Below are 12,500 nucleotides of genomic sequence, written 5' to 3'. Positions count from 1 at the left end.
CAATCTATTCGTGTTTTCTTTTATCTATTTATCTATTTATTCATAGTTCTACCTATCTGACTATTTACCTATCTATCATCTATCATCAATCCATTTATCTATATCTATATCCATCTACAATGAGTGAATTTTCGAAGCCTTGCGGTGAAGAAAACGCCTGTGCTTGGAAGCAAGCGGAGAGGGTGCCACCTGTGCGCTGCGCCCCACCGTACATATTCTATAATTTAATTGCGCATAGAGACACTAAGCACACGATTTAGCGCAAGATAAAAGCGCTCTTTTTGGATGATTGCTATTTGTTGTGACGTCACTGCGGACCTGAAAATGCGGACATTAGGCCCGGAACCGCCACTCAGACTACAAACGCAATTACAGAACTCTCAGACTTTATATATCAATTTTCATTTTGTTAAAACAATTCATCTTTTCTATACGGTTTACGCATTTCTGTAAGACGGTGAGGTCGACGTCGGAAACTGTAGCGACGCAGAGTATCTTACGGTGTTGTTTTATACTGATCATGTCCGCTCCTACTGGAAAATACAGATCCCCTTTGAGTTTGTTTTCTAGAACCCCTTTTGTTCATCTTAATTTGGATAATTCATTTCAAGTCGAGTATTTTATCTTATTTTATTTTGTTTTACTGTATTTGGCCTTGGCGTTGCTTTGCTTTACGCATTTAACTTTGTTTTATTGGAGTAAATTATAATTTTTATCCGTATTATCTAAAATTGTTTTTTATGTACCAAAGCCATATTACAAACATGTTTTTCTATGTATTTATTTATCTATAATACAGCAGCAGCATGTTTGACTGTCGGGCCTAAACATTAATGAAAAGGGACACACACCAAATGGAAATGTGTTTTAATAGAATAATAAATAGAGATTAAATTGATAAGAGAATAAATGGTAAAGAAAAATTATAAAATGATTAGTTGTAATGAACACTGAATAATCAGTTATTAAATAGTAATGAAAAGCGAAGGATATCTCCGCAGAGTTAAGAGACCTTCATTAACAGTCAAAACAAACGCTACACATCTACTGTACCGACCGACCTATCGATACATCTATCCATTTGGCTATCCATCTATCTATCTGTCTGTCTACCTATCTATCTGGTTATTTATAGGGAGAAAAATGTTTTAGGTCCATCTACGTCTTTGAGTTTCTTTAAGAATGCCTTTTATAATGAGGATAATAATGATAATGATTAAAATGATAATAATGGTAATGATAATAGTAATGATTATGATAATGACGATGAATAATAAGATAATGACAATGATAGTAATAATACAAATAAAGATCATCATCATAATAATGGAATAAGGATAATTACGACAGTGCTAATAATATTGATGACATTAATTATGGAAATGATAACATTAATAACAATAAGGATAAATGATAATGATAACAATATCAACAACAACAACAATAATGATGATAATGATAATTATAATAATAATAATGATAATATTGATGATAATGATAGTAATGATAATGATAAGGACAAATAATGATAATGATAATGACAAATTATGATAATGATAACATTAAAACTGATAATGATGATAACAATTAAAAAAAATGATGATGATATTCATAATGATAACAACTACAACAACAGCGATAATGATGATATTGATGATATTAATGATAATAATTAATTGGTGATAATGATAATGATAATTAAAACAACAATAACAATGATAAAGATAATGATAATGCTGGTATTGAAAATGATAACAATATCATTAGCAATGATAATCATCCCCATCATCATAAATGTGATGATACTGGTAACGATAATGAATATAAAGATGACAAAAATATGATACCAATACCTGTCACAGGTTAACTAATTATTTAATCAGTCTGCTGTATGGTGACCTTATTCTTATTTTCATTCTTTTAATATATTTTCTTCATTTATTTCTCCGTCATTATGGGTTTCATTATGTATCGAAACCCGAACTGACTTCGGTGGGTGACTCGAGCGCACTCCTTGGCTCACTCGAGCGCACTCCTTGGCTTACTCGAGCGCACTCCTTGGCTCACTCGAGCGCACTCCTTGGCTCACTCGAGGGCACTCCTTGGCACACTCGAGGGCATCCTTGGCTCACTCGAGCGCACTCCTTGGCTTACTCGAGCGCACTCCTTGGCTCACTCGAGCGCACTCCTTGGCTCACTCGAGGGCACTCCTTGGCACACTCGAGGGCATCCTTGGCTCACTCGAGCGCACTCCTTGGCTTACTCGAGCGCACTCCTTGGCTCACTCGAGCGCACTCCTTGGCTCACTCGAGCGCACTCCTTGGCTTACTCGAGCGCACTCCTTGGCTCACTCGAGCGCACTCCTTGGCTCACTCGAGGGCACTCCTTGGCACACTCGAGGGCATCCTTGGCACACTCGAGGGCACTCCTTGGCTGACTCGAGCGCACTCCTTGGCTCACTCGAGCGCACTCCTTGGCACACTCGAGGGCACTCCTTGGCTCACTCGAGCGCACTCCTTGGCTCACTCGAGCGCACTCCTTGGCTTACTCGAGCGCACTCCTTGGCTCACTCGAGCGCACTCCTTGGCTTACTCGAGCGCACTCCTTGGCTCACTCGAGCGCACTCCTTAGCTCACTCGAGGGCACTCCTTGGCACACTCGAGGGTACTCCTTGGCTCACTCGAGGGTACTCCTTGGCTCACTCGAGGGTACTCCTTGGCTCACTCGAGCGCACTCCTTGGCTCACTCGAGGGTACTCCTTGGCTCACTCGAGCGCACTCCTTGGCTCACTCGAGGGTACTCCTTGGCTCACTCGAGCGCACTCCTTGGCTCACTCGAGGGTACTCCTTGGCTCACTCGAGGGTACTCCTTGGCTCACTCGAGGGTACTCCTTGGCTCACTCGAGCGCACTCCTTGGCTCACTCGAGCGCACTCCTTGGCTCACTCGAGGGTACTCCTTGGCTCACTCGAGGGTACTCCTTGGCTCACTCGAGGGTACTCCTTGGCTCACTCGAGGGTACTCCTTGGCTCACTCGAGGGTACTCCTTGGCTCACTCGAGGGCATCCTTGGCACACTCGAGGGCACTCCTTGGCTGACTCGAGCGCACTCCTTGGCTCACTCGAGCGCACTCCTTGGCTCACTCGAGGGTACTCCTTGGCTCACTCGAGCGCACTCCTTGGCTCACTCGAGGGTACTCCTTGGCTCACTCGAGCGCACTCCTTGGCTCACTCGAGGGTACTCCTTGGCTCACTCGAGGGTACTCCTTGGCTCACTCGAGGGTACTCCTTGGTTGACTCGAGGGTACTCCTTGGTTGACTCGAGGGTACTCCTTGGCTCACTCGAGGGTACTCCTTGGTTGACTCGAGGGTACTCCTTGGTTGACTCGAGGGTACTCCTTGGCTCACTCGAGGGTACTCCTTGGTTGACTCGAGGGTACTCCTTGGCTCACTCGAGGGTACTCCTTGGCTCACTCGAGGGTACTCCTTGGCTCACTCGAGGGTACTCCTTGGCTCACTCGAGGGTACTCCTTGGCTCACTCGAGGGTACTCCTTGGCTCACTCGAGGGTACTCCTTGGTTGACTCGAGGGTACTCCTTGGTTAACTCGAGGGTACTCCTTGGTTGACTCGAGGGTACTCCTTGGTTGACTCGAGGGTACTCCTTGGTTGACTCGAGCGCACTCCTTGGCTCATTTGCCTCAACTCGCCACCTGGATTTCAGTCAAGACACTCGAGTTTTGCGTGCCTCTGCCTGCGGTCACTCTCGGCTACGTATTTCTTCCTTATTTTATGTTACTATTAGGGTGTTAGGACAGGAGTAGGGTTTTATTTTGCTCCTCCAGATATATAATCCTGTGTTTATATAATGTACGTCTATAAGATATCTAATACCGTTATTTTGTTCATGTGTGTGTTTTTCTACCCGGACATGCTTATTACTGGTATTGCTATGGGCACTAAAAAATACCCTAGACTTAAATGCCCCATAACAAGAACAATAAACTTAATGACGATATTAGATCGCCAATTTTGATTTCGTGTGATCATTCTTAGTGACACTCCGTTCACTGTGCCAATTACATACATAAGGGACTGGATTTGCTTTGGAAAAAAGGGCGAAAAGTTTTGACAACCAAAACCTTCGTTTTGTTTGATTTCCATTCATTAGTAATACACGCAAACATAAAGATACCGTGCGCGTATGTCCATGTATATGTAGGTGTTTATGAATGTGTGTTTGTATGAATGTAATTGTGTTTATGTGTGCATTTGTTTGTACTGCACGTATGTGTATGTTTACGCATATATATGTATATATAAAAAAACGGGATATGCCGATAGAAACTTTATTTCATTCCATATATAGTAAGGATACATCAAAATCATATTGCATAATTTCTGAACCATACAATAATGCCATCAAAGAATACGCGATCCACCCACCGAGAAGGTTCATGTAAGGTTATAGATAAGGTGGAGGTTCATTAATGGTTAAGCATACTATGCCCTGAGATGGCCACAACGAATGATTATATGACATTCAAAGAAAATGGATAATGGTACTTTAACATCAAGGTAAGTATATAGCGAGAAGTAATTTGAATTAGGCATTAGTAAAGGTGCAAAGTAAGGTCAAAGTTAGAAGTATTTCTCGTTGGTCTGATGAGATCAGGTGTATTTGTATATTAATGATTCTTGGCATGTTGATATACTGAATTTATTGAATCTAGATACTAATTTCCTCGATTTCGAAAACTTTCCGTGAAGAACTGGTGATAAGTAGGTCTCTTTGAGGTGTTGCTCAATCGATGACCATCTGCAGGCAGGAAAGCCGAGAGCATTGCAGTGATTGTCAATCCAAGATCTGAAATAGATATCACGATACAATTTCTTGCTAATAATGCGCACGTTTACATTGACACAAAATACACACACACAGACATATATGTGTGTGTATATGTATATATATATATATATATATATATATATATATATATATATATATATATATATATATATATATATATATATATATGTGTGTGAGTGTGTGTGTGTGTGTGTGTGTGTGTGTGTGTGTGTGTGTGTGTGTGTTATATATATATATAATATATATGCAATATATATATATATATATATATATATATATATATATATATATATATATATATATATATATATATATATATATATTAGGGTGTTGCAATTGCCTCCTAAAATAGAAAATTAGAAGCTACGATGCTGACCGTTTTTCTGGAATTGCAGTTAGATGAGTAGAACATGTTTACAAAGTATTGAAGATTTTCATCGCATAGATAAATGTGATTTCTAAAAATAGCTTCCCGTGACAATATTGTAAACCAATTTACATGATTTCTTTGATTTTTGACAGATTCACTCAGAACATACATATTGTACAAAAGTTTAAGCCTCACACATTCCACTTAGCTGTAACGGCCATCTTTATTGCACAGTGCACTCCTTGCTGGACAAGAAGTCGTAGCATGCAACATTTTGTAACATCTTAATTAAATCCTTTCACCTCAATTTCTGCCGTACACTTGCTTATATTTGTTCACGTTTGAATATGTCAACTAGAAGTTTTGATGTTTGGCCATATTGCCAGAGACTCGAGGCTCTCAACATCTGGGCATCACTGGCACTCGATTGCCAACCTACAGTCAAGTTTTGCGTTGCTTTCTGGCCCATTCTGAGAAGTGGACAAGGGAGGATGTGACCAAGAATGTTCAGTTGACCCGGTTGGCGTCAAATACAGTTGTTGGGGAGGGGATAGTGCATTACAAGACATTTCAGATCATAATTCTTACGGAAAAGAAGATGACTGAAAAAAGTTTAATCATTTCAGCCATGCGTTGGAAATGGAACATTGAAATTTGAATGCATTTTTGACACTATTATTTCCTTAGTGTACCACACAGTGGTATGAATAATCTTCATTCGTTAATACCATTATCAATGGATATCTAAGCAAGTGAACATTCTGGGTTTAGAGTTCAGTGAATCATTATTTCCTTTTTTTCAAAATTATTTTGATTCCATGTTCTTGAAACAAATAAAGCTGAAGCAGCAAACACAATCGCGGATAAGATCAAGTCAGACTGGACTCCCCCTGAAATCGCTTTACTTCACTGGGATGGAAAGCTTGTGAAGAGACACTCGATGATAAGGAGGGACGTCTGCCCTTAGTCGTATCTGGTGCAGGAGGAACAAAACTTCTTGGTGACCTAACCTAACCTAACCTGACCTAACCGGTTCAGGGCTTGGGAAACCCACATTCCCGAAGCTTCCTGAAGATGCTGTCGAAGATCTCGATCTAGTCATTTTTCCCCATCATGAGGTTGGAGGAAGGATTCCTTGACATGCCAGTTGAACAGTAGGAATCAGATTCTACGTTCATTTCAGTCAAGCAGGCAATTAAAAGCTTATCTCTCGTCAATGACGGAGCTGAAAGAGGTGTCAAGCTACCTAACGACTTTCTTGACACAGTTCCGTAAGGAGATTAGATTCCAAAACATTCTTCAAATAATAGAGAACCATCAAAATTCTCTACTTAATCAGAGGAAGAGAAAGATAGAATCTAAATAGTGGTTCCTAAAGTTTGACGGTTGATTAATGTTGAAAATTATATTTGTAACTTTGTGTTTCTTACTGTGTTGTTGATTTAGCTTGGTATTTTGGTGTATGTGTCAACAAAATGGTGAAATTATGTATGCATAACCAATGATTCTGTAAATTGGTCCACAAGATCAATTAAGGAAAGATCCCAGAGTAATTCTGAGAGCCCCCCCCCCCAAAACACACACTACTGGCATGTTAAAACCCACGCATTGCGCTTCTCCCTTGTCTCTATGACATTCCTACGCCGAGATGCGGCCATGAGCTTGTCGCGAGAACCTATTTTTAGAAATCGTATTCATCAAGGGAAACATTGATGAAAATCTTCGAAACTTTGCAATCACGTTCTGCTCATATAACTGAAGTAACGAAAAATGGGCCTGCTCTCTCTCTCTCTCTCTCTCTCTCTCTCTCTCTCTCTCTCTCTCTCTCTCTCTCTCTCTCTCTCTCTCTCTCTCTCTCTCTCTCTCTCTCTCTCTCTCTCTCTCTCTCTCTCTCTCTCTCACTCTCTCTCTTCTTTCTCTCTCTCTCTCTCTCTCTCTCTCTCTCTCTCTCTCTCTCTCTCTCTCTCTCTCTCTCTCTCTCTCTCTCTCTCTCTTTCTTTCTCTTCTTTCTATTTCTCTCTCTCTCTCTCTCTCTCTCTCTCTCTCTCTCTCTCTCTCTCTCTCTCTCTCTCTCTCTCTCTCTCTCTCTCTTCTCTCTCTTCTCTTTCTCTCTCTCTGTCTTTCTCTACTCCTCTCTCTCTCTCTCTCTCTCTCGTATCTCTCTCTCTGTATATATATTATATATATATATATATTATATATATATATATATATATATATATATATATATATATATATATATATATATATATATATATATATATGCAGGAGAACATAAGCATTAAGGGATGACTATTTAATGCAACGTGAGTCGAAGAGGGGGATATTATTCCCCGCGTGACCTGTGTATGTGTGTGCGTGTTTGTCTGTTTGTATGTTGTTTGTTTGTTTGTGTATTTGTTTGTGTGTGTGTGTATGTGTATCTATGTGTGTGTTTTATACAAGCCCATTTCCAAGCGTCACTCACCTTACAGCACCGTGAAACAGATCGAAAATCCATCAAAGGTTAGAGCCTTGTCGGAGTGGAACTCAAGCCGCACTTGGTTCGTGGCGGACACCGTGAACGAGGGCGCGACGGCCCCGCAGTACCTCGTCCTGTTCACAGAAGTAGAAAAAAAACGTATAGACTTGGCAAAAAAAACGGAGAAAAAGTAGAAAATGTATAAACTTGACAAAAAAAAAGAAAGAAAAAAAACGGAGAAAAAGTAGAAAATGTACAAACTTGACAAAAAAAAGAACAAAAAACGGAGAAAAAGTAGAAAATGTACAAACTTGACAAAAAAAGAAAGAAAAAAAAACGGAGAAAAAGTAGAAAATGTACAAACTTGACAAAAAAAAGAAAAAAAAAACGGAGAAAAAGTAGAAAATGTACAAACTTGACAAAAAAAAGAAAAAAAAAACGGAGAAAAAGTAGAAAATGTACAAACTTGACAGAAAAGAAAAAAACGGAGAAAAAGTAGAAAACGTATGAACTTGACAAAAAAAGAAGAAGAACGAAGAAAAAGTAGAAAACACAAACTTGAATATAAAACTAGAATAGGTAGAAAACGTATAAACTTAACCCCCCCCCAAAAGAAAAAAAAAACGGAGAAAAAGTAGAAAACATAAACTTGAAAAAAACGAGAAAAGGTAGAAAACGTATATAAACTTGACAAAAAAAGTAAAAAAGTAGAAAACATAAACTTGACAAAAAAGAGGAAAGTAGATAACATAAACTTGACAAAAAAAAAACGGAGAAAAAGTAGAAAGCGTATAACCTTGACAAAAAAGAAGAAGAAAGGAGCGCACAAGAAAACGAGAAGACTCCATGCGTTGCTGACATCATTAAATCATACTGATGACATTTCATCAACAGACAACGATACTTTTTTTCTCCCCCTCTTACGTTGACGGAGCAGCTGTGTCGTAGATCAGCAAGTAGTCAAACGTGCAGTCTGGCGGCCCATCTTCCATTTGGAAAGCTAGATATTCGAACCTGATGACGGAGCCAGCGGGGGCGTCGATGGTCAGGGCGCAGTCGACGAAATTCGGGTACAGGCCTGGGTACCCCGGGGAATTGATCAAGCCACCTGTGCTCGTTACGATGCTGGTGTCGCTGCACACTGCAGTGCAACGGCGATAAAGAGAAACGGCGTTAGGAAGTTATCTTAAGCGCAGGCTACGTATGAACACACACACACACACATACACACGTGCGCGCACAAACAAACGCACATATAAGAAAACGTGTATATAAGAAAACAATATCAGAAGCAGGGGAACTAACTTTCATAGGTCGGACCCGCATTACAGTCGAACTGCAAAAATAAAAGAAAATAATAAACAACAGAAAGAAAATGAGAGAGAGAGGGAGAGACAGAGAAAAAGAAGGGAAGGAGAGTAGAAAAACAATAAGAGTATGTGTGTGAGAGAGAGAGAGAGAGAGAAGGAGGGAGGGAGAGTGGGGGGGAGAGGAAGAGAGAGACAGAGTGTGTGCGTGTGTGTGCGGAGGGAGAGAGAGAGAAAGTATGTAAATCTGATATAACTTTTATGAATTCTGAATATAACAATTACAAACAATATAAAATCTCATAAAATGACTTCCCTATCAATATCTATCCTTTGTATGACATGAATAACAAACCCAACATAAACCAGCGATAAACAAAACACACATGAACAACCCTTGAGTCCACGATTGAAATATAAACAACAAGAGATTATAAACACATCAACTTAGATCATTCATATATTTACAGTATGACCAAACCCTTTTTTTTACATTAGGGAGAAGATGTACTCACGCAGTCTGTTGTGAGTGACATCTGGAAACCTCTGTTCACTTGAGTGGAGTCAGAGATGAAGTCAAACTGTGCTGTATTGGCGTCTGTGGTGAAGGCAGGCGGACTCGTCATGCCACAGTAGGTGTTGCTGAAGTCATCGTTACCCACGGGGAAGGATGGGGAAAAGAGGGGTTAGCCGTTCTCCCTTGTCGCGGGGGGTTAGTGTGGGGTTGTGTCTTTTGTATGCACTCATGTAAACACGCGTAGGCACACGCACATACACACACACACACACACACACACACACACACACGCACACACACACACACACACACACGCACACACACACGCACTCACAAAGTTCTATCCTTCAACCCGCCTCACCTGGTGACGCCGTCGGTAACGGTTAGCGAGTCATAGGGGCACTTCTCCAACGCCACCTGGCAATATTGCACCACGACCTTGCAATAACTCGGCGCCACGACTTGGAGGGAGCAGCTCGTGCTGACGTCGTAAGGGTAGGGGTAGTTAGGGCTGTGGACTTGCACGCAACCGTCCTCGGCCAAGCTGTAGGTCCCCGCCGCGTCACAGACCGAAACTGACAACGACAAAAAATAAATAAATAAATAAATAATAAAAAAAATAATAATAAATAAATAAAAGATAATAATGAATCCTTCACAAAACCATCATCACGGCGATGCTTATCACAGATACACAAAACTTTTTTTTTTTTTTCAATAAAATGAATATACTGCTTGTGGTGTTTCTGACAACATTCCATCCTCCATTCCATTCCATCCTGTTTATTTCATTCACACGTATAAGTAGAAATTAATATACATCAGGTTCCAGGAATTATCACGTTCAGATCATAGGAAAAGCGACCGTATGAAACCGAGGCTAAGATCGATTTCCGCGTAAAATGTAAGCGTTAGACTCTTACCTCTGTTCTGTGAGCAGTTGCAAGGCGGGACCGGCCACTCTGTCGACAATAAAGATGTCATTATTTTTCAATAGGTAGGACACTAAAATCCCTTCATTATTTCTTTCGCCATTGCTTGTATTCCTCAAATTTCTCTAAAGAACTGAAAGGATCGAATTTCCTCTCTTCATACCGTACGCATGCTCTCCCTTTTTTATAAGACACCCGGGCATTGAAACATCTAATCCGAATAAGCCTCAGTGAACATTTAAAAAGACAAAACATTTTCTTATTTTCCTTCTTTTGTTTTCCATTCGTCTAACCTCACCTGGCAGACAACAGAAGCACATCCGTCCACCACAGAGCCTGCGCCGCGTCCTGCCGCTCGGACAGAGAGACTTCCTTGGCACGCAGTAGCCCTTCCTTCGGCGACACTTCGACTTCATCCTGCACGCGGGGGCGCAGCACCTGCAAGCACGAGTGTGGTGAAGAAGAAGGAATGGCGTGCATTGGGAGAGGATGTTACTGAGTTGGAGAGAGGAGATGGAGGGAGGGAGGGAGGGAGTAAGTGAGTGAATGAGTGAGTAAGTGAGGGAGGGAGGCATGGAGAGAAAGAGGAGGAGATGGAGAGAGAAGGAGAACGAGTGAGAGAGAGATAAAGGGAGTGAGAGTAAACAGGTTTAAAATGCGAAGGTATTTTCTCTCCTCCTTTGTTCATATGTCAGCATGGAGTCTGTCTGGAGCATCACCATTGGTTCGTCGTCGGGCAGTAGTTCACGAGTCGCCTTTTATTTCCGCAGGTCGTCGGGTCGGCCAGCCACACGCCGCGGTACCAGCGAAGGCACTTCCGGTTGCTGCACGGGTCTTGGGGAGAGGAAAGGGGCTGTGAGGCCGTGGTTGCTACACCTTGTTGTTGTCCAATTTATGACATAAAGAAAAACCAATCATAGAGTTGACGAAGAGACGGGGAGCGAGAAAGGACACAGCCGGACTCACTCATCCTGAGGTCGACCTCGAAGCTGTCGAGGTCCAGAGTCCGCGCGAAGGATTCCAGTCCCGAGGGATTGCAACACACGTCACCGCCTCGCGCCTCGCAGGTCGAAGTGGCCGCCGCGGGGGACCGGCAGCTTCCGGCGGACACGCAGCTTCCTCCCTCGGCGCGGCATTGCTCCGTGCGGGACATGCCAGCTGCCGCCTGCTGTGGGTGGGGGGAGAGGGGGGGTGGGCTGATGATGGATATGTGGGCCGAACGCGCACGCATACATATAAGTGCATACATATTCATACACACACGCCAACATGTTTGTGTGTGTGTGTGTGGATATGTATGCATGTCCGGATCGGTTATGATCGGACGTTTATTTCAACCGTTTAAATGTGTTATACTCACAGTCACTTTAAATCGTCACGAAATGCCAACCTTATTGAGTCGCACGTACTTTATTATTGATAGTAACTTTAATTTGAATAACCAAAACTTAGCGTTAATAACTGTTCAAGTAAAGTAAAATAGTAATCTGAAATAGCTTCCTCCTTTATTTATCACGAGCTCCGCAACAGGCGGGCTCCGTCGGGCAGCCCCTTTTGTTTCAATTTCAAGGGCATTTTGAATAGCTAGGGCAACGAAAGGTGTGTAGGGGATAATGGTTAATGGAGGATCTAGAATTCCCGCTCCATCGTCACGAGATCTCTCCGCAACAGAATGATTGGCCAGAGACGCGTCACTAACAAAGACGCCATTTGCCAAAGCCTTGCCTCCAGCGGTTCCATTATTGCGTAAAGTGAAAGTGCTTATGGTCGTGGTAGTCTTAGGTGTCAACCAATAGAGGTACTTAGAGTAATATCCGGCCAGAAATAAGGAAACAAAGTGAAGAAAAAAAAGAAGAAAAAACGGACGACGAAGGAAAGGGAGATAAGGGCTATGGCCAACAGTCATATTTTTGTTTGTTTGTGATATGTATCCTAAGTCAGTATTACCAGTTATAGCACCTAGTGGTAAAAAGTTAAGGGGAGAAAATATGATAAATAAAGGGGACCTAACGTAAGATTTTATTCGGTAAGGGAGTAAAATAAAAGGG

General features: G+C 41.7%; 1 protein-coding gene across 2 annotated transcripts in view; it reads right to left on the bottom strand.

Annotated features, from left to right (window-relative positions):
- Window positions 1-4,330: 4,330 nt before the first annotated feature.
- The window catches only part of LOC122259230 (neuropilin-2-like), a 9,647-nt gene continuing 1,477 nt past the window's right edge, over window positions 4,331-12,500 (bottom strand). Inside the window, exons 3-12 of one of the 2 annotated variants that reach the window (XM_086533138.1) lie at window positions 11,419-11,620; window positions 11,172-11,286; window positions 10,751-10,890; window positions 10,444-10,482; window positions 9,882-10,095; window positions 9,519-9,645; window positions 9,002-9,032; window positions 8,621-8,837; window positions 7,703-7,830; window positions 4,331-4,862 (exon numbers count right to left, since the gene is read on the bottom strand). In XM_086533138.1, the coding sequence (XP_086389264.1) occupies window positions 7,704-7,830; window positions 8,621-8,837; window positions 9,002-9,032; window positions 9,519-9,645; window positions 9,882-10,095; window positions 10,444-10,482; window positions 10,751-10,890; window positions 11,172-11,286; window positions 11,419-11,620 (1,212 nt within the window). In that variant the 3' untranslated portion in view covers window positions 4,331-4,862; window position 7,703. The remainder of the gene's footprint in view (window positions 4,863-7,702; window positions 7,831-8,620; window positions 8,838-9,001; window positions 9,033-9,518; window positions 9,646-9,881; window positions 10,096-10,443; window positions 10,483-10,750; window positions 10,891-11,171; window positions 11,287-11,418; window positions 11,621-12,500) is intronic. The other variant, XM_086533139.1, reaches the window with a different exon arrangement.

This window comes from Penaeus japonicus, unplaced genomic scaffold (assembly GCF_977035675.1).
Source record: "Penaeus japonicus unplaced genomic scaffold, GWHDUDI00000001_assembly GWHDUDI00000038, whole genome shotgun sequence".
Classification (NCBI taxonomy): domain Eukaryota; kingdom Metazoa; phylum Arthropoda; class Malacostraca; order Decapoda; family Penaeidae; genus Penaeus; species Penaeus japonicus.
The sequence above is the reverse complement of the archived record's forward strand: the minus strand, read 5'-3'. Positions and strand labels throughout refer to the sequence as shown.